At 40.7% G+C, this 22,533-nt stretch overlaps 1 protein-coding gene across 1 annotated transcript; it reads right to left on the bottom strand.

The window, feature by feature from the left end:
* Positions 1-906: 906 nt before the first annotated feature.
* HTR1E (5-hydroxytryptamine receptor 1E) lies at positions 907-2,004 on the bottom strand. Its single transcript, XM_049896814.1, has one exon. The coding sequence runs from the start codon at positions 2,002-2,004 to the stop codon at positions 907-909; it is 1,098 nt and encodes a 365-aa protein (XP_049752771.1).
* Between the last annotated feature and the right edge of the window lie 20,529 nt (positions 2,005-22,533).

Here is a 22,533-nt window from a genome sequence, read left to right as displayed (position 1 = left end):
GATAATATATCCCATCATTTAATCACTGTACCCGTTAAGCTTCTTAAAAAGTTCCCCAAATTTAACATGTGCTCCCATCTTAATCCTGTTAGACTGAGAAAGTATGTGTGAGACTTGCCTAGGACACTTCTAGAATGGGAGGAGGGCCATCCTGTCTGTCAGGTTGTATAGCAACACAATGACCAATGTAAATTTAAGTTATGTCTTACTTGCTAATGTTTCATACTCATAGTAAAAAAGGAAAGTGCCAATGCATTCACTCCAGGTATTTTTTAGAAAATGAGGGTGTTAATATAATCATGGACTAAAAAGGACCTGTTGGCTTTACTATTTATGTCTGCAAGGAATGGGGTATATAGTCACAGCACTCCAGTAAATGACTTTAGCTCAGGTCTGCAAGCAGTTAATGACAGGAAATAACTTTCTCTTTATTTTTTGTGTAGTCATGCAATTCTCACCAGGATTTGAATGCATATGGAGCCATAACCTCAAATGTAATGCCACGTGAGGGCAAGTTATCAGATATTTCATTTATAAGTAATAAGAAATTCTGCAAATAAATGAAGATTTTTTTTTTTTTTGGCATTCCTTGATCACAGGATTAACTGAAATAGCTGTAAAACATAAAAAGTACTATTTCACCTTATTATTACTCCTATGAAATTTCTGTGTTTGTGTTACAAAGTTTATTTAAAATTACATACCACAAATAAGACCAGAGGTAGAAAACAGGACACTAAATAACAAGCCTCAAACAAAACAGAACAAAACAAACAAACAAAAATCAAGACCACACTTACTTACAAACTCTCCCGAACCAACTATGTTCAAGAATTGATAAGTTGCACCCCTTACCCTTGTCCATTCAAGAGGCTGGTAAAAGTCATGCCTTTTGGCTTTCTACATCTAGGTGTGTTCTCGGCACCTAATGAGCTTTTTAAAAGCCAGCTTAAAGTCTTCATTAAAACTTGTGTAGAGCAGAGGGTTGATCAGAGAATTAACATAACCAAGCCATGTCAAAAAGTCAGCCACTTCAGAGGACACAGTGTAAATGCTCAGACCTACAATCAATTCTTTGATGAAAAATGGCAGCCAAGACAAAATGAATGCACCCAAAATCAGGCCCAGGATGCGTGCTGCTTTACGCTCCCTGGTACTAGAGATTTGCTGGCGTTCTCCTGGGTGATCTAGATCATTGTCGAAGGGAGGAATCCTGATGGAGGTGTGGACTTTTTCAAATTCCGTGGTAGGGTCTGAGGTGGAGAAGTCAGATACACAGAAAGTCTGGGTCAGTTTACAACTTGCAAAAGAATTTTGGCTATCTGTGCTTCTGTTGCTTAAGTGCCGGCTCGATCCCCTTTTCTGGTACAGGCTCTTGGCTGCATGGTAAATCCGGTAATAGAGAATCAGTATCAATATCAAGGGGATATAAAATGCCCCAAGTGTGGAATAAATGGTGTAGATGACATGGTCGTGCTGGATGGCGCACTGACTGGGAGGTGGGCTGAGTAGGCGGTGGCTCCTCCAAAACAGAGGGGGCATGGAGATGAAGACAGAGATGGTCCAGACAGTGAGGATCATCAATCCAGCCCTCTTGGCAGTCCTCTTCCTGGCATATTCAATAGCATTGGTGATGGCCCAGTACCTGTCCAGGGCAATGACACAGAGATGGAGGATGGAGCAGGTACAGCAGGTCATGTCCATGCTCAGCCACACCTCACAGATGAAGTACCCAAGTTTCCAGCTGTCCATGACAATGTACATGATGCTCAGAGGCATGACAAGTACTGCCACCAGGAGGTCTGTCACAGCCAGAGAACAGATCAGGTAGTTTGCAGGCTGATGGAGCTTCTTGGTGGTGCAGATGGCCATGATCACCGCCAAGTTCAGCAACATTGTCAAGGTGGTGATGATCACCAGAGTCACAGAAATGAGCATTTTCTCAGTGATAGTCTTAGGTCTCACAGCTGCACTCGCTTCTGGGGTACAGTTAGTGATGTTCATCTTTTCCCCCGTTTCAGTCTACACTGTGGTGAAGTTGTTGGTTATTTTCCTTCAGCTGGAACCTACTTAGGCTTGAATGTCTCCCATTCGTCTCTCATTCTAGGTCAGAACTTCTTCAATTGTGCAATCTCTTGTATTCCAGTTTCTGTAGGCAAAGGGAAGGGCCATAGGATTCCTTCTAAATGATGAGTTCCTGGAAAATATTAGACTACTGGTTAATGAATGAAAAGCTATATATTTTTTTCTTAGAAAATACGATAATATTTCGATGCTCAGAAATTCTTTGCACATTTTGGGTACAATTATTTTTCCTCTCTACAATTTTAGTTCATCTTTATTTCTACATATTATTACTCAAAGTGTATTTTTTTGAGTTAGGTTCCTAAATTTTTTTTATGAAGACGTTAAAAAATTTTAAGTCTTTGTCTTGCCACCCAAATTAGTGTCTTACTTATATTTACTCTTATGTATGTGTATATACAAAAAGGCTTTTTTAATATTTGAAAACACACTTTTATATTCATATTACATAATACTTAAAAAAAATTTGGGATCATTACCTTAAGAGAAAAATTGTATTGTTTATAATGAGCAGCCTTCAAACCAGATTTTAGACTTTCACAGCAAATATTCAACTCCAAAAGTATATTTGTGTCACAATGGGGTTGTATAATTTGGTCCAATTATTTCTGACATTTTACATATCCCACTGTGAATTTCTTTGGTGAAAAGAGAGGAAAAAAGCATATAATGTTACTTTGATGCTTATGGCAAATTATTTTCATAGTAAGACAATAAATTGACTGGGAAACAGCATCATCACCAAGCACAAATATCTTTACGTTTAAAAAATGTGTTTAGTTTAAGTTAACACTTGTGTCTTTATTCTCTCTTTCTCTGTCTATCACTGGATAGCTGTGATCAAGCTGGTCAGTCAATGAGCTGATCAGATGACACTTATTGAATGCGTAACTGTAAGGAATATAGAGAAAGGTACAAATATAAATGTGTATTCATGAGAGCAAGACAATAAAAATCTCCATGGGAATATTCACAGCTAATGGCTGCTAAATAGAATGCCAATCAAATTCTGTGATTGACTCTATGGGATTAAGTCCATGGAGGCTTCAAAGAAAAACTGGTGTTTCAGCAGTTTTAAGAATAGATATAGACTGATGTGAATTAGGTTTAACGAGCACTCAGTTTTAACAAAGGGTGGGGGCAGGAGCAAGTGAGGTACATCCGAAACAGGAAGTGAATGTGGCAGGAGCCTTTGGGTGGGGTGGTGGCTGAGTCAGGGGTAGGAATGAAAATCTTCAGCCTGCTGGTGAGATCTAGCCCTGGATTAGTTTTTCCTGACCATCGAACAAAAATCAAGAAGGAGGGGCATCCTTTATGCTTCAGATTCAGAAAATAAAAGACACTAACAGTAGTTTCTCTAAAGGCCACAAATGGGACAAATGTTTTTAAAGCAGTCTATATGTTTCTGCAGTTAAACGGTAATTTTTATGCTACTTTGTTTCCATTATGCTTTTACAGTGTTTCTGAGGATGTACCTACCTTTGGGTGTCTCTAGAGAGTCTCTAAGGATCCCTGGTAGTGCAATGGTTAAGTGCTCAACTGCTAACCAAAATGTTGGCAGTTCGAACCTACCCAGTGGCTCCATGGGAGAAAAAATTACAACCTAGAAAACCCTATGTAGGGCAGTTCTACTTTGTCACAATGGTTTGCTGTGAGTGTAAAATCAACTCGATGATACCCAATAACAACAGCAAGAGAGTCCCTGGGTGGTGCAAACAGTTAACTTAGTCTCTGACAACTGAAAAGATGGAGGTTCAAGTCCACCCAGGGGATCCTTGGAAGACAGGCCTGGAGATCTACTTGCAAAACATTAGCCATTGAGAGCTCTATGGAGCATAGTTCTATTCTGACTTGGTGGCAACTGGATTTTTAGGTAAAGAGGAACCATCAAAGCAGATTGAAAAGAGCAGCTGTTGAGGGGGAGGAGACCATGAGAGATAGTTCTCTCCCAACGTCACATGTGAAGTATATCAAGAAAGGGAGAATTATTGCTCTGTAAATACTAATAAACTAAGGGTGATGTTGGGCCTTGATCACTAGGCTGGACAGTATGCATGCCATTGGTGACCTTGACAAGAGTAGTTCGGTGAAGGAGTAGAGATGAAAGGCTGAATGCAGTGGTTTCAGGGAAGAATGGGAAAAGAGCAAATGGAGACAGTCAAAAATAATAATTATTTTAAGAGTTTTGCTGTAAAAGGGAGCAGAAAATAAGGTAGCAGCCGTGGAGGGGATGTGGAAATAAAGGTTTTATTGTTGTTCTGTTTGTTTTGTTTTTTTAAAGATGAGAGATGACCTTTTTTTTTTTTTTACTGAATTGTTTACTTGGGTGGTTTACAATTTTCTTTGCCACTACACTTAATATCCTTTATGTAGGGACAGAGAAAATTTTAGGAGTAAGTGAAATACAAAATTGGAAGAAGGAATGCATTAACGGAGAAGGCTGAGAGTCAGTCAGTGGAGCCTGGGGGACAGTGAAGAGGCCAAAGATACAGCCACACTCTGGAAATGATTTAACCTCAATTGTCTTGAGCTCCTTTTACCTCAAGAAAACTGATTTTATCACCACTTTACCAACTCCTTAGGAAACAGTATAACTTCTAATTAGAATTGTCCTGGTTAAACAGGACCCAGAAATCTCTCCAGTTTCTTTAGCTTTTCACATAGTAAAGAAGGAAGGACGACCTAACTTAAAGCACATTCTTCAGAACCAATTCCAAATACTAACATCAACATACCAAACTTTTATTAGTCCACCAGCATGGAGAATTAATTGCAATAGTCATAGCTAAAAACGAATGCATCATGTCAAGAGTTGATGAAGGAATTTCTTGGGGGGTTGTAACATTCAGATTTCTGCTTTAAATATGACATGGAAAATACCAATGTAATCCAAGGCCACTTTGTTTCTTACAGTGTCAGTCTCTACCTGGCTCTAAACCAAAAAAACAGACCCCTTTCATTGAGTCAGTTCCGATGCATAGCGACCGCCTGGCTGTACTAGAAATCAATTATTTTCTCTCTCTCTCTCTCTTTTTTTTTAAACAAAAAGAAAGGTTTTCTTTGACATATATTCAAAGAAGCAAAAGTAGGAAACAGAGAATAATGCTGCTAGAGCGGTGTCTGCCTGAGTCAGGAACATAGAAAGTCATCGGTATATATTAACATTACAAATAGGCAAAACCATTGAAAGCTTCACCTTTTCACAGACTGGCTAAAAAAGAAACTGCTAAATCTCCATGATTCTACATTTCAAATTGTCTTTCTTAATAATGATTGGTTTAGGTTTCAGTAATGACAGTCAGGAGGGCCTTCACTGGTTGAAGAAATTTTACTATTCACTAAATGCTAATAGAAGAAGATAAGAGTGCAAACTATGTTGGTCTTTAGTGCTGTGTTTTATGAGGAAGGTTCCCCAAAATATGTTTTCCAAGATTGTCCTAGCTATTGTCTCTGTACCTTAGGGCCCAGTTGACGTGTTTTTGTGAGTCCAGCTCCAGCTGGGTCACATTCTTTATGCTCAAGGACAGGGAATAATGGCTCTAATATTATCCCCTAAATCATTCCCTCCTTTTTATCAGAGATTGGAGATAACAACACATCAACAATCAAAACCTGGACTTAATTGAGCTACTAGATGGCAACCATGATAAAAAAAGCCACTGCCGTCGAGTCTATTCCGACTCATAGTGACACTATAGCAACACTGTAGGATACAGTAGAACTGCCTAATAGAGTTTCCAAGGAGCACCTGGCAGATTCGAACTGCTGACCTCTTGGGTAGCAGCCGTTGCACTTAACCACTACACCACCAGGGTTTCCAGCAGTCATGATAGGCTCTTTAAACTCATGGTACTGGTTTTCCACTAGATACCATCTGGCTCTTCACTAGGATCTTAAGAGCAATGTTCTCATCAATTGCATTGCTGAATATTCTCTTATTTTTTTGTTTATAAAAATCTGTTTAAATGGTTTTTCGTTAAAATTATGAATTGAAGAGGACCACTCTAAACCAAACTGTTCACTGCATGCTGTCCCCATGTCCAGGCATGCTGCAGAGCCTCTGATTTATGCCATTCTAGTTTTAGTGAGGAAAGGTTTTGGGTTTGGATAGGGAGGCTCTCAGCTAAGTCATCTGTACAAAGAAGTTCCTGGTGAGACATTGTCTCTACTCCTACAGTTCCTCCAGATACAGATTGCCTCTCTAACAAACTTAGGGAATTTCTTAAGGTTTGGGAATCCCATTCCAAAGGCCCTATAACCCTAACCACACCACACATTTATTCCTTTCTGGGATATTATAGACTTCCCAGGGGTTTCCAGGACTCCTGTCTAGGTCTTTGACCCCTAGAATGTTTTCTGCTCCCCATCTTGGGGGTATTGCTATGTAGACTTTGGGGAAAGCCTCTATCTCCCCTTCTGCTTTTTTCTGAGACATTCAGCCACTTCCAGAGAACTCCTTTTCCTCTTTGCTCATGCATGAATCTTACAGCTGTCCTTTGTGTTTTAAGAACATAAACATGAATTCTTGTCCAATACTTCTGCTTTCTGTAGTATCTGTGAGGCAATGAAGCACAGCGTTGGATGCCTGCTTGAGTGGAGGAAAGAGAAAACTCTACAGTATCATCCAGCCATGTATATACATTGGTTGTTGGCATGTCCCCCCTCTGTCATCATTCTTAGCGTTATTTGATATATGAGACAAGTGTGTACCTGGGTGGCACAAAGGGTTAAGCACTTGATTATTAGCTGAAAGGTTGGTGGTTCAAACCCACCCAGAGGTGCCTTGGAAGACAGACCTGGTGATCTCCTTCTGAAAGGTCACAGCCTTGAAAAACCTATGGAGCAGTTCTACTCTGTACTCATGGGGTCGTCATGAGTTGGAATTGACTTGATGGCAACTAACAATAACAACAATAAATCCTTATCACAGAGTTATGCTAAGACATTGAATTGTTAGAAAATGTTATATAATATACATGTTAATCACTGAGAGGATCAAGTGCTCATAGACATCGAGCATTCCTGATTAATCTATTTACTTCACATATAACCACCAACATTTATAGATATTTTCTCAAACTGGTTTGAAGGACCTGTGGTGTATTTTCCCTTCCCTATTTAGTTCCCTGGCAACCCTGGTGGCATAGTGGTTAATTGCTATGGCTGCCAACCAAGAGGTCGGCAGTTCAAATTCACCAGGTGCTCCTTGCTAACTCTATGGGGCAGTTCTACTCTATCCTATAGGTTCACTGTAAGTTGGAATCGACTTGACGGCAGTGGGCAGTGGGTTATTTAGTTCCTGGTATTTGCTCAGTGGGCCTCTGTAATTCCTGACTTCTCTCTCATCCCAGACCCTCTTCAGATGCTGCTACCCTTTGGTAAGTGGTTCTTCCTGCTCCAAGGTGTTCCTGCTTGGCAGACAAGCCTCTAAACCCAGCCAAGAAAACTCTCAATTCTGCTAACTTAGCCTCCATCTCTTGTTTCTGGCTATAAATGATGGATTGAGCTGTGATTGCTTCACCTTTTACCTTCTGGAAATCCACATGTCACATGGTAGCTATTGCAAATGGAGTTGAACCTGACCAATATCAATGCATTCAAAGTGGAGTTTTGGAGGTGGTTATTAATTGCTATGATCTTAGCATAGTTTACCTTAGCAAAAACAAGAAGCCAGCAAGAGACTTTTCCGCTTCATTTGGCAAAGAACATTTCCTTCTTCAACCTTGTTCTTTTGTGTCCAAGGTCTCCCTGCTTTTGAGGAATATTCAAAAAGACAAGGTTGTAGAGGAGGAAAAGAACTTGCTGTGGTACGTGGAGGTCATAGCTAGGTCTGGGACAATCTACCACAGGTTAGCTTTGGAGGTTGGGATGCCTTGTGGTCTCACCAGTAGAGTTCCCTCCTGGGATGCTCTCTTCTGACCTGAACAGACAGCAGGTCTGCACCTTTCTATTCACCAACAGCTAGTACAGGGATGCTTCCTCAACTACTGAATTGCTGTTGTCTAACCCTGACTGACACATGTAGGTGCCCCATACATATTTGTTTTTGAGTTGTGGTTACCTCTCCTTTCAAGAATCCACTGTGTGGGTATGGTCTGGAATACCCCTGTGTTAGTCTTTGTCTTTGTCTTTGTCTTTGTCTTAGGTTGGGTTCTCTAGAGAAGCAAAACCAGTAAAGCTTATAAATATACGCAGAGAGTTTTATATCAAGGAAACAGCTCATGCGATTGTAGGGCTTGGAACATCCCAAGTCCTTGGATCAAGGTAGAGGCCTTTCCCAATTCATAGAGCCACAGAAGCTGGTGAACCCAAGAATGAGCAGGTCAGAGAACAGGGCTTCTGCTCACAGGTTGTGACAGTTGAGGAATTCCCAAGGTCGGCAGGCAAGATCGCAAGGTTTCTCCTGAGTCATGTAGCCGCAGGGGCTGGCAAACCCAAGATAGGCAGGTCAGGGAGCAGGAATCTTGCTCACAGGCCATGAAGATCAGCAAATCCCAAGATGGACAGGTAAGCTGCTAGCTCAAGCCCCAAGAACCAGAGGTTAGACAGGAGGCAGCTGCTGGATCCAGAACAAGCCAACAACTTTTGCAAGGCAAGCAGAAAGGAAGTAGGTGGTGGAAGGCAGGTAGATGAAGGCTGAGGGGGTGGTGAGCTGCCACAGGCCCCACCCTGCTGGTACCACTCAGCAGACTCCATCATGGGGGTGATCACATACCAAATTTCAACAGAGAAGTGATCACAACATTATACAACTGCCAAAACACTGAGAATCATGGCCCAGCCAAGTTGTCACACAATTTTAACCATCACAGTCATCTAGTACTGCTATAACAGAAATACCACGAGTGGATGGCTTTAACAAAAATAAATTTATTTCTTCACAGTAAAGCAGGCTAAAAGTCCAATTTCAGGGTGTCAGCTCCAGGGGAAGGCTTCCTTTCTCTGTTGGCCTTCTCATCAATCTTCCCTGGGACTAGGAGCTTCTCTGCACAGGGACCCCAAGTCCAAAGGACACACTGTGCTCCTGGCACTGTTTTCTTGGTGGTATGAAGTCCCCCGTCTCTCTACTCACTTCTCTCTATTATTTCTAAAGAGATTGCCTCAAGACACAATCCAATCTTGTAGATCCAGTCCTGCCTCACTAACACAACTGCTACCCATCCTCCCTCATTAACATCATAGAGGCAGGATTTACAACATATAGAAAAATCACACAATACCAGGGATCATGGCCCAACCAAACTGATATACACATTTTTTGGGGTACATAATTCAATCCATGACATTCTACCCTTTGGCCCCCCCAAATCACATTGTTGCAACACGTAAAACATATTCACCCCATCATATCATAGCAAAAATTTTAAATCCAAGTCTAAAATCCAAAAATTCCTCTTCATCTGTGAAATCTAAAATACAATTTATTTGCTTCCAAAGTACAATGGTGGAACAGGCACAAGCTAGACATTTCCATTACAAATGGGAGAAATTGGAGAGAAAGAAGGGATAACAGGCATCAAGAAAGTCAGCAGAACACATTACATTAACCTTCAAAGCTTGAAAATAATCCTGTTTTTTCTGAGACCATTTATACAATGGCCTGCCCTACAGACTCTAGGTATTGGCCACACTCTCCAGATTCTGAGTGGAGGCCCCTTGGCTCAGGGCTTCAGCTCTGCCTTACATGCCCACTAGATCAGCAACTCTGTTCCCTGGGCTTTAGACTCACCATTCTCCTAGTTTGTCTGAGTGGCGACTCTACCCTTAGAAACACCAGAGGCCATGGTGCCACTCTTTGGAACCCCAGAGGTTTTGGACATACCTTTGATTCTGAGGCAGCTCAGCTTCCTGTGTTTCTTGTTTCCTCAGCTTTTGCTTCCTGGTTTCTTGGTGTCTTGGCTCCTCAGGTTTCATTGCCCGTGTCTGCTCTGCTGGGGCAAGTGTTCCAAAGCTCTGTAGCTCCACAGATAAGTGCCTGGAGGCACCCCACTCCACCAGTAAACTTTGGCTGGAAGGCACTCATCTCTTTTGCTCCATGGGTTGGCAAGCCTAGCTCCACTGATAAGGGCCTGGAGGCATCCCACTCCACCAGGAATCCTCCTGTGCAAAGGCACTCGGCTCTCTTGCTCTGTGGGTTGGCACCAGCTCTGTCTGGTGCTAGTTTCCCTGGTTCTACTGCTGTCGGTTCCCTGTTTGTTCCTGTCACCATCTGTGCCATCTCTGGTGTTAACAGTTGTCCTCACTTCCTTCTGATCCTCTATTCATTCCCAGTTTCAAAACTACTTCCACATTTTAGGTATCTGCTAGAGCAGCACCCCACTCTATTGGTACCAAATTCTGTCTTAGTCATCTAGTGCTGCTGTAACAGAAATACCACTAGTGGATGGCTTTAATAAACACAAGTTTATTCTTTCACAGTCTAGTAGGCTAGAAGTCCAAATTCAGGGCATCAGCTCCAGGGGATAGCTTTCTCTGTCAGCTCTGAAGGAAGGTCCTTGTCATTAATCTTCCTCTGGACTAGGAGCTTATCTGCTCAGGAACCCTGGGACCATAGGACACACTCTGCTCCTGGCTCTGCTTTCTTGGTGTATGAGGTTCCCCTATCTCTCTGTCCACTTCTCTCTTTTATTTCTCAAAAGAGATTGGCTTAAGACACAATCCAATCATGTAGATTGAGTCCTACCTCATTAACATAACTGCCACCTATCCTACCTCTTTAACATCATAGAGGTAGAATTTACAACACATAAGAAAATCACATCAGATGACAAAATAATGGAAAACACACAATGCTGGGAATCCTGGCCTAGACAAATTGATAGACATATTTTTGGAGGGTACAATTCAATCCATGACAGTGATGAAGCATAATATACACCTAATATATATTGATAAAAATGTTATCCATTTGTTATCCCACTTAACAGAGTTCCTAAGTACATATTCACAGCTTGTGAATATGACTTTAAGAACTGCTTTTAAGAAACTCCATACTGCATGTACCACAAATTTTGCCCATACCTTCCTTGGATACTTTGGGAACACAACTGTATGTTTCTATGGAAAAATGCCCCAACGTTTCTGTCAGTTTGTCATACTGTGGGGGCTTGTGTGTTGCTGTGATGCTGGAAGCTATGCCACCGGTATTCAGATACCAGCAGGGTCACCCATGGAGGACAGGTTTCAGCTGAGCTTCCAGACTAAGACAGACTAGGAAGAAGGACCCAGCAGTCTACTTCTGAAAAGCATTAGCCAGTGAAAACTTTATGAATAGCAGCAGAACATTGTCTGATAGAGTGCTGGAAAATGAGGCCCTCAGGTTGGAAGGCACTCCAAAGATGACTGGGGAAGAGCTGCCTCCTCAAAGTAGAGTTGACCTTAATGACGTGGATGGGGTAAAGCTTCCAGGACCTTCATTTGCTGATGTGGCAAGACTCAAAATGAGAAGAAACAGCTGCAAACATCCATTAATAATCAGAACCTGGAATGTACGAAGTATGAATCTAGGAAAATTGGAAGTCATGAAAAATGAAATGGAGCACATAAACATAGATATCCTAGGCATCAGTGAGCTGAAATGGACTGGTATTGGCCATTTTGAATCAGACAATCATATAGTCTACTATGCTGGGAATGACAACTCGAAGAGGAATGGTGTTGCATTCATCATCAAAAAGAACGTTTCAAGGTTTATCCTGAAGCACAACGCTGTCAGTGATAGGATAATATCCATACGACTACAAGGAAGACCAGTTAATATGACTATTATCCAAATTTACACACCAACCACTAGGGCCAAAGATGAAGAAATAGAAGATTTTTATCACCTGCTGCAGTCTGAAATTGATCGAACATGCAATCAAGATGCATTGATAATTACTGGTGATTGGAATGCAAAAGTTGGAAACAAAGAAGAAGGATCAGTAGTTGGAAAATATGGCCTTGGTGATAAAAACAATGCCAGAGATCGAATGACAGAATTTTGCAAGACGAACGACTTCACCATTGCAAATACCTTCTTTCACCCACATAAACAGCAACTATACACATGGACCTCACCAGATGGAACACACAGAAATCAAATTGACTACACCTGTGGACAGAGAAGATGGAAAAGCTCAGTATCATCAGTTGGAACAAGGCCAGGGGCTGACTGTGGAACAGACCATCAATTGCTCATATGCAAGTTCAAGCTGAAACTGAAGAAAATCAGAGCAAGTCCACGAGAGCCAAAATATGACCTTGAGCATATCCCACCTGAATTTAGAGACCATCTCAAGTATAGATTTGATGCATTGAACACTACTGACCAAAGACCAGATGAGTTGTGGAATGACATCACCCATGAAGAAAGCAAGAGGTCATTGAAAAGACAGGAAAGAAAGAAAAGAACAAGATGGATGTCAGAGGAGACTCTGAAACTTGCTCTTGAGCATCGAGCAGCTAAAGCAAAAGGAAGAATTCATGAAGTAAAAGAACTGAAGATTTCAAAGGGCCTCTCGAGAAGACAAAGACATTATAATGACATGTGCAAAGAGCTGGAGATGGAAAACCAAAAGGGAAGAACAGGCTCGGTGTTTCTCAAGCTGAAAGAAATGAAGAAAAAATTCAAGCCTTGAGTTGCAATAGTGAAGGATTCCATGGGGGAAAATATTAAATGATGCAGGAAACATCAAAAGAAGATGGAAGGAATACACAGAGTCGTTATACCAAAAAGAATTAGTGGATATTCAACCATTTGAAGAGGTAGCATGTGATCAGGAACCGAAGGTACTGAAGGAAGAAGTTCAAGCTGCTCTGAAGGCATTGGCGAAAAACAAGGCTCCAGGAATTGATGGAATATTAATTGAGATGTTTCAACAAACAAATGCAACGCTGGAGGTGCTCACTCATCTATGCTAAGAAATATGGAAGACAGCTTCCTGGCCAATTGACTGGAAGAGATCCATATTTATGCCTATTCCCAAGAAAGGTGATCCAACAGAATGTGGAAATTATAGAACAATATCATTAATATCACGTGCAAGCAAAATTTTGCTGAAGATCATTCAAAAACAGCTGCGACAGTATATCGACAGGGAACTGCCAGAAATTCAGGCCAGTTTCAGAAGAGGACGTGAAACCAGGGATATCATTGCTGATGTCAGATGGATCCTGGCTGAAAGCAGAGAATACCAGAAGGATGTTTACCTGTGTTTTATTGACTATGCAAAGGCATTCGACTGTGTGGATCATAACAAGCTATGGATAACACTGCGAAGAATGAGAATTCCAGAACACTTCATTGTGCTCATGAGGAACCTTTACATAGATCAAGAGTCAGTTGTTCGGACAGAACAAAGGAATGCTGATTGGTTTAAAGTCAGGAAAGGTGTGCGTCAGGGTTGTATTCTTTCACCATACCTATTTAATCTGTACGCTGAACAAATAATACTAGAAGCTCGACTATATGAAGAAGAATGGGGCATCAGGATTGGAGGAAGACTCATTCACAACCTGCGTTATGCAGATGACACAACCTTGCTTGCTGAAAATGAAAAGGACTTGAAGCACTTCCTAATGAAGATCAAAGACCACAGCCTTCAGTATGGATTACACCTCAACATAAAGAAAACAAAAATCCTCACAACTGGACCAATGAGCAACATCATGATAAACGGAGAAAAAATTGAAGTTGTCAAGGATTTCATTTTATTTGGATCCACAATCAACACCCATGGAAGCAGCAGTCAAGAAATCAAAAATTGCATTGCACTGGGCAAATCTGCTGCAAAGGGCCTCTTCAAAGTGTTGAAGAGCAAAGATGTCACCTTGAAGACTAAAGTGTGCCTGACCCAAGCCATGGTATTTTCAATCGCATCATATGCATGTGAAAGCTGGACAATGGATAAGGAAGGCTGAAGAAGAGTTGACGCCTTTGAATTGTGGTGTTAGCGAAGAATATTGAATATACCATGGACTGCCAGAAGAACGAACAAATCTGTCTTGGAAGAAGTGCGGCCAGAATGCTCCTTAGAGGCAAGGATGGCGAGACTGGGTCTTACATAGTTTGGACATGTTGTCAGGAGGGATGAGTCCCTGGAGAAGGACATCATGCTTGGCAGAGTACAGGGTCAGTGGAAAAGAGGAAGACCCTCAACAAGGTGGATTGCCACAGTGGCTGCAACAATGAGCTCAAGCATAACAACGATTGTAAGGATGGCGCAGGACCGGGCAGTGTTTCGTTCTGTTGTTCATAGGGTCGCTATGAGTCGGAACCGACTCGACGGCGCCTAACAACAACAGCAATGGAAAAATGAGGAGAAAAAGGGCAAATTTTCCCAATATATATATGAAACTTTTATAGAAAGCAGATTTTGGGCTTTCTTACCCATTGAATCAGTTCCATTCAATTCACACAATCATTGTAAAATTTTTATTGTGGTAAAAAACAAAGCAAAACAAAACATCAGGACACTTGTCATTTCAGTCATTTTTATGGGTACAGCTCAGTGTCATTAATTACATTCACCCTCTTGTGCAACCGTCACCACTATTTCTAAATTTTTTCACCACGCTTAACTAAAAATAATTTTGAAAAGATTATTGTTTTGAAGACAATTCCAAAAATTCCAAAAAGAACAGAAGCTGAGGAAACAAGAAACACAGGAAGCTGAGCTGCCTCAGACTCAAAATGTGGTTGAGATTTCTTTATTAAGGCCAGGGGATGTAGATGGGACAGAGGGAGGGTTGGGTTGGGACTGAAACCTTCGGGATTGAAAGCAGAGAATGGTGTAGTTGGGAAAAGGAAGTAATAGAGGCTTAGGTAGCAGGGAGTTGATTCAATCTTTTGGCAAGATGATTTCATCACTTTGGAGATGATGATGATGTAAAAGTCAGTTATTATTATAATACCCCAGATAATTTATAGGATAAAGAGAACTTAGAGAAATTTCCAAATTTGAAAGAGTTTGTCTAAAACTTATATTTGTAATTTGAATCTTTGCCACTATCAAACATATTCATTATTGGGTAGCTGGCACACATTTATGTTTATGTAAAATCTGCTAAGCTTGTTGGTTTGGGCTTTTTACCCTATCACTTTTGATGACCTATAAAGGGAGGCCTCGATTTTGGTATATTCTAAACATATGCTTCTCGAACCACTATACAAATAACGCTTAGTTTGTTCAGCCAAGAACAAATGTTGTGCTTCTTTTCATTCTACAGCCTGTTGTCACTACTCTGCCCCTGACTGTTGAACTCATTTAGCTTTCCCAGGCCTTCTTTAACTGTGCTCCTTGGATTTGGCCATTCATTAGCTATAAAATTCTGCCATGCTCCCAGCAGTAGCATGCAATGAGATAATCTTGTACCATCTAGATTTTTTTTTTAAATAAACTTTTTATTTTGGAATAATTTTATATGTACAGAAAAGTTGCAAAGGTAGTACAGAGAGTTCTGTATACCCCTCATCCGATTTTCCACACTGTTAACATCTTTTGTTACCATAGCATGTTTATCAAAACTAAGAAACTGACATTGCTTCATTACTATTAACCAAACTCCAGGCTTTATTTGAATACAACCAATTTTTCCATTAATGTGCTCTTCTGTTCCAGGTTACGTTTCAGGAAACCAGATTGCATTTAATTGTCATGCCTCTCCAGCCTTCTCTGATCTGTGACAATTTCTCAGGTTTTTCTTGTTTTTCATGATTTTGATGGTCTTGGGGAGTACTGGCCAAGTATCCTGGAGAACTTCTCCCAATCTGGGTTTGTCTGATGCTTTCTTCATGATTACACTGGGGTTCTAGGTTTGTGGAAAGAATACCACAGAGGTGGAGTGCCCTCCTCATCACATCATATCCATATGACATCACTGGTGATGTCAACTTGATTAAGGCAGTGTTTGCCAGGTTTCTCCACTGTAAAGCTACTCTTTTTCCCTCTTCTCGCTCTATCTTTTGGAAGTTAGTCCCTAAGTCTAACCCACCCTTCCCCAAAAAAACAAACATCAAATCAATTCCAACTCATGGAAACTCTGTAGGACAGAGTAGAACTGCCCCATTGGGTTTTCAAGGAACACCTGGTAGATTCAAACTGCTGACCTTTTGGTTAGCAGCCAAACTCTTAACCACTATACCACCAGGTTTCCAGGTGGGGAATTAAGTTCCATCACTTGGAGGGGCTAGTATCTACATATATTATTTGGAATTCTTTTTTCTCCACGTATTTGTTTATTCAATCATATATATATATACATCTATTTCTCTGTCTACCTATATATATATACAATTATGATTCAGTCTCAAAGGACAGTTTTAGCTTCTAGTTTTAGGGAAATTACTTTTATAAAAACGGGCTATTGGTACTTATTTATATCATTTATTTACATCACTGAACTTATGGATATTTATTTCATTCTTTGGGTTATAATCTAATATTATGCTATTTATTTAATTGGTGCTGTGCCACAGATCACTTTTGTGTGGCCTTTCTAGCCATGGTCTTGTAACTCCCACCCAAGTGGTTGGGTGGGACTGTGTGATAGGGTAATTGTGGCCCACCAAAGGGATCGGTCAGTTTTACCATTCTGCCGGGCTTGAAGTGAGCCACCCCAGAGGTGGGAAAAAAGAATACCACCACCACCAAGGAAAGAGGGACTCTGCAACAGAGACTTGGCAGCAGAGACTCAGCAGCAGAGACTTGGCAGTAGAAGACGGCACAGTGGGCTTCCTGGCCCTGGGAGAGAGAAAACTGAGCACCTTTGGGCAGAGGCCAAGGGCCAGGGAGAGGGGTGCTTGTGAGCGTGGCTAGGAAGAAGCTGGGAAGAACTATGTCTTTGAGTTTTCCTCACCCTGAATTGTAACCTGTTACTTCCCTAATAAACCCCATAATCATGAATATGGTCTGGGAGTTCTTGTGTAGCCATTGCAATGAATTACTGAGCGCAGCAGAGAAGTAGAGGGTATTGTGGGAGGGATGGTTAGTGTCAGATTTGGTAAAGATGGTGGAGAGAAGAGGCATGTCTGTGCCACTTCACAGGAATCAGCCTTGGGTTGTTGATCTTGGTTCTCCTTCCCCTTTGTGAAGTTACAGGAGGTCAGACACCATCCCCATGCTCTTTTTACAATTAGTCAAATTATTTCATCTTTGGTTATTAGGAGACCTTTTGCTGAGCTCCTGTTGCAACATTTATTTCATCAGATTGTTTTTCTTTGTCCTGCATAGACTGGCTACATCTCTTTGAAAGGTAATAGGCAAAAGTGCTTTTCTTGTGAAGTATAGGTAAGGTTTTAGGCAATAGTTTATTCCAGGCAAATAAAGCCTTTTAATGTGAAGGATACCTGTAGGAGTGTTATTTATTTTTCAGCTAGAATAATAAAAATGAACTTTGTGAAGTGCCTGTCATTTAAGCGAGCTGGTGCTTGAAGTTTATGAGAATACTAAAAAAAAAGGACCTCTTCGATCCAGCTTAATGACATCGCTGAAGCACTTAATTTCTCAGAGATCTGGGCTTCTTCCTGTGCTATGAACAATTTTTCTTTTTCTTTTTTAATTCTCTCCTTTGCAACTACCTTTGTGGTAGACCCAAGAGAATGAACATGTAAACTGCCTGCAGGCGTAAGGTTTCCTACTGGGCTTCCACCTGGGGAAGCACTACTGTCTCAGGCCACTTGGCTCCACTCCAACTATGTCCACGAGCATGTTCTACAAGAAGGCAGTTTGTAGGTACCTATTTTTTTTCGCTCAACCTATTTCAGGTTGAGAAGCAAGAGCTGGGGTATTATATGGAAAGGTGGGGGTCAAGAGCTAAGGCCTCCAGAGAATTCGTCCTATCTATTGAATACATTCAACCACCTATTGATGGTTTGTTGCAAGATCCTAGAAAAAACACTTCATGTTTTTGGGTCTCAGTTTCCCTATCTATAAAATTAGGATTCATTATTTCTGAGCTTTCAGGTCTAACATCCTATTATTATGTGCTACAGTCAGTGTTTACAAGGATTTTTTCCTATGGTTTATAACCTCCACAAATTTATGGCCAATGGGTTAGGAAAGAATTGGTTAGAAGCCACTGCTTCTTCAATAAGGATCAATGATTTGTCCTCAAGTAATAATTTTTAAATATTGTTTTCCTAGAGGTATCTAATTGGACCTAATAAAATAGTAGGAACCCTCCAGTCCCAGTTATTCAATTCCTGATTTACTTTACTCTTACAACAACCAATAGTTTCTACAAGTTATAAACTCTTCATCTTTTTTCATGATATGGAGGCAGCTTCTCAAGCTGGTGCAAGAAACATCTGCCAAAACCATTTTTCACTTTAATTCAATATGTTAAAGGTAGAATTTGGTGATATTAGGACTGGTACTCCGGAAGACAGGTAAAGAGGACATCTGGCTACTGGGATAATGAATGACATCTGAGAGGAGGTGAGGAATTGGAATAGGGACAGTGACCTGGAAGCATCCCTCAAAACAGAAGGCTGTCTTGAATGGTGGCTGGGAGGGGGAAATGTGCATACATTTATGATTCAGTTCCAAGGAGGCAGTAGCCTCTAATTTTGGGGACTTTAACTTTATAAGTGTACTGTTGATGCCTAATAAAAATAGCAGTGATTCTTCACATTTATATAGCACTATTATTTTTTTCAAATTTATGTTCACATTAATTTTCTGGTTTTAACTTTGAATACATAGTCTTTCTATCAAACATACCTATTTTTAACACTTACACCTACATTTTAACTGTTACATGGTTATTTAGCCCTTTCTCCCTTTTCTTGACTATTTTTCTCCCGGTTTGTCACTTTTATGGGTAGCATATTGTTTCTCACACTTATGCATATCTTGGAACTGCCTTTTTCTGAACTGTCGTTTCAAGAATGTTTGTATAGAGAACAGCTTTGGAAGATAGAGGCTGGAAAAGGGAGGCATGCTTACTGTCTAATATGATAATGTCTCCCTTTGGATCAAGGGGAAGGCACGCTATATAATACTACCCATTATGGAAGACTTGGGTCCCCTAAGCTCTGGGTTCCTCTCCTGTATTGCAGTCCATGACATGTACAAATGTCATCTGGCCTGCTTTGCATCATTGTGAGAATTTGGGCTTGAGAAATTGTCGCAAGAAAATGCTGATACTTGGATACGGCTATTGCTATGAATAATAAAGTCCTCACTCTTTGACCCAGAAGTCTTCTGTCTACTGCTACCTTCCATGAAGCTGTGTATGATTTATTTGCTAACTTGTCAGTAAGGTAAAATCTCAGATTTTCCATGTGTACGAAACTAAATGGGCACACCAGCCCAAAAGCAAAGAGGAGAAGGCAGGAAGGGACAGGAAAACTGGACGATTAGAAACAGGGTACCCAGGGTGGAGGAAGGGAGAGTGTTGACACATCATGGGGTTGGCAGTCAGTGTCACAAAACAATTTGTGTTTTGTTTAATGAGAAACTAATTTGCTCTGTAATCTTTCACCTAAGCTGTTGCCATCAAGTCAATTCTGACTCATAGTGACCCTATAGGACAGAGTAGACCTGCCCTGTAGAATTTCCAAGGACCGCCTGGTGGATTCGAACTGCCGAACCTTTGGTTAGCAGCTGTAGCACTTAACCACTATGCCATCAGGGTTTCCAAACTTTCACCTAAACACACACACACACAAATCTCAGATTTTCACAGGTCTTTGTGGTGTGCTGCCCCTTTTCTGCTCTTAGTGAGGCAGACTGCACAGAATTACTAGTTTTAGGGTATGGTATTCTCTTGACTCATACTTGCCTTGAGCTTGATATGGTGCCATAAAAAGAGCTGGGAACTTGGATTCCAAATTCAAATATACATTTGGTTACTTTCTCGCTTTGCAACTTTGACAAGTCACTCAATACCTCTGTGCCTCTTTTCCTTTTTTTTAATGGAGATGATTTACTTCACAAGTTGTTGTGAAGATCAGACAAGATAATACACAGCGGACTTATCCAATATGACAGCCATACATGACTATTTAAATTAAAATTAAATTTGGAAATCAGTTTCTTAGTCACACTAGCACCATTTTTCAAATACTCAGTAGTTGCATGTGGCTAGTGGCTACCATATTGTACAGCACAGATGTATAACATTTCTATTATTGCAAAACGTTCTATTGGACAGTGCTGGCAAACTATTTATACATTACGGAGTGTTATAAAATCTAAGATTGTTCTCTTGTTTCTTTGCTATTATTGGGAAGTTGGATGAGACCAGCTCATCTGCTTCATAGCTAACTTGAGGCAAGTTTTAAGACACAGGTCTGCCCTGGAAAGTCCTGGGTTTTCATATACATTAAAAACTTAATAGAAGCTTGGCAATAGAAACGAGACTTAGAATAACTAAGTCTCGCTTCATATACCAGTGGCTACGTGGACTACTGTACTGAACTTTTTAAGGTTGCATTTAGGCTCAGCCTGAGAGTGCTGTGAATGACAAGTGATATTTGCCATAGGTGTAGGAAGGGAGTGGGCAGGGTCCATCCTATATATTTGCCTCTTTTTACTGTATTTGCTTGTTTACTTTGAATTTGCCTGTCTAGCCTCAAAAAGCAAATATGCTGTGATCTCTTTGTAAGTTGTCGTCGTTAGTGTTCATTGATTCAATTCTGATTCATGATGAGCCCATGTGTGCAGAGAACTGCTCCATACGGTTTTCAATGGCTGTGACATTTTGGAAGCAGATTGCCAAGCTGGTCTTCTAAGGTGCCTCTGGGTGGGTCTGAACCACTAACTTTTCAGCTAGTAGTTCAGTGCTTAATCATTTGCAGCACTGTTGCTGTTGAGTATATTCCAACTCATCACAACCCCAAATGTGTGAGAGTAGAATTGTGCTCCACAGGGTTTTTAATGGCTATAATCTTACGGAAGCAGATCACCAGTCCTTTCAATCTGACCCCACTGAATGGATTTGAACTGCCAATCTTCTAGTCAGTAGCTCAGTGCAAACTGTTTGCGTGACCCAGGGACTTTTCTCTTTGTGTAGACACAGTTAAAAACCAAAACCAAACCCAGTGCTGTCAAGTCTATTCCGACTCATAGCGACCCTATAGGACAGAGTAGAACTGCCCCATAGAGTTTCCGAGGAGCGCCTGGCAGATTTGAACTGCCGACCCTTTGGTTAGCAGCCATAGCACTTAACCATTACGCCACCAGGGTTTCTGTAGACATATATTGTCTGAATTCCAATTTTTTCTTTTTTCTTCCTCAGTATTAGTTGTTAACGGGGCTAAGCGGACTTTGTTATATCTCTTCTTATCCCTGAAAAAACCCCCTTAGTTGCTAAGCTATTATCAGCTCAAGTCACTTCTAGAATATAGTTAATTAGATTTCATGATTTTCCAGCAATGCGTTGAAAGAGTCTATAGGGATTAGTAGCACTAATCAGAATTTGAAAGGGCACTGATATCTCTGTAAATATTACAGGATTATATTTATTTTCTCCTCTTAAACTGCTACGGATGAGGTACTTCAGTGACAATAGGAATGGCAAGCAGTTTATCCCCCCTGCTGGCTGCTCGGAGGATTCTGAGGTGGTGTCTAGACTCAGCAGAAGAGAATTATGATTTTTTAGTGATCAATCACTAGTAACTAGCTAGACTGGCACCTAAAAAGTTAAGATCAGGGATTTCATTTTTATTTTCCTAGAAATAAAAAAAAAAGCATTATCTTTTCAAATATCAGCAAAGGTCATGAGGATTATCATCTTGATTGAATCTAATTTCAATCCCAGCTCTGGTGAGAGAAAAACAAATTCTTTCGATCACCATGCTTATGGATTGGATAGGAAGCTGATAAAATCGAGCACTTTTATGCTACTTTATTATGGTTTATAAGAAACATAACAAGATAGGGATATAACTTTTTTTCTCCTTCAAGAACAGCATAACCAGGAAAACAACAACAACAACAACAAAAAAAAAACCCTCTAGATATTGGCCAGAATTTGTTCTACGAAATGTGAAGAATGACAACATGGATTTTTAACTAATAGTTCTGCCAATCCTTCAAGTGTTTAGAACTGAGAGAATAGATAATGGTAATTTCCTGGGGTGAAGATTATATGGGGGAAAAAATCTCATATTTACCACATAAAGTAGGAGGTTTTAACAGAAGGAGAAAGGTAAAAGTAAAGAAAAGATTCCAGTGTATTTGATTTGTGATACAAAGGGGACACAGTCAGAGAAGCTCCCTAGACACAACCAAACACCTCAAGGGACTGAGTTACTGGGACTGAGGGCTGGGAACCATGGCTTCAGGGACATCTAAGTCAATTGGCATAATTTAGTTCATAAAGAAAATGTTCTACATAAAGAAAATGTTCTACATCCTACTTATATGAGTAGTGTCTGGGGTGTTAAAGCTTTCGAGCAGCCATCTAAGATAGACCTATTGGTCCCATCCCATCTGGAGCAAAGGAGAATGAGGAAAACCA

This window comes from Elephas maximus, chromosome 1 (assembly GCF_024166365.1).
Source record: "Elephas maximus indicus isolate mEleMax1 chromosome 1, mEleMax1 primary haplotype, whole genome shotgun sequence".
Taxonomy (NCBI): domain Eukaryota; kingdom Metazoa; phylum Chordata; class Mammalia; order Proboscidea; family Elephantidae; genus Elephas; species Elephas maximus.
Note: the sequence above shows the minus strand (reverse complement) of the source record. Positions and strands in the feature narration are given on the sequence as shown.

Excerpts from the sequence above, each read along its gene's own strand:
- HTR1E (XM_049896814.1), bottom strand. The coding sequence starts at position 2,004 with ATGAACATCACTAACTGTACCCCAGAAGCGAGTGCAGCTGTGAGACCT.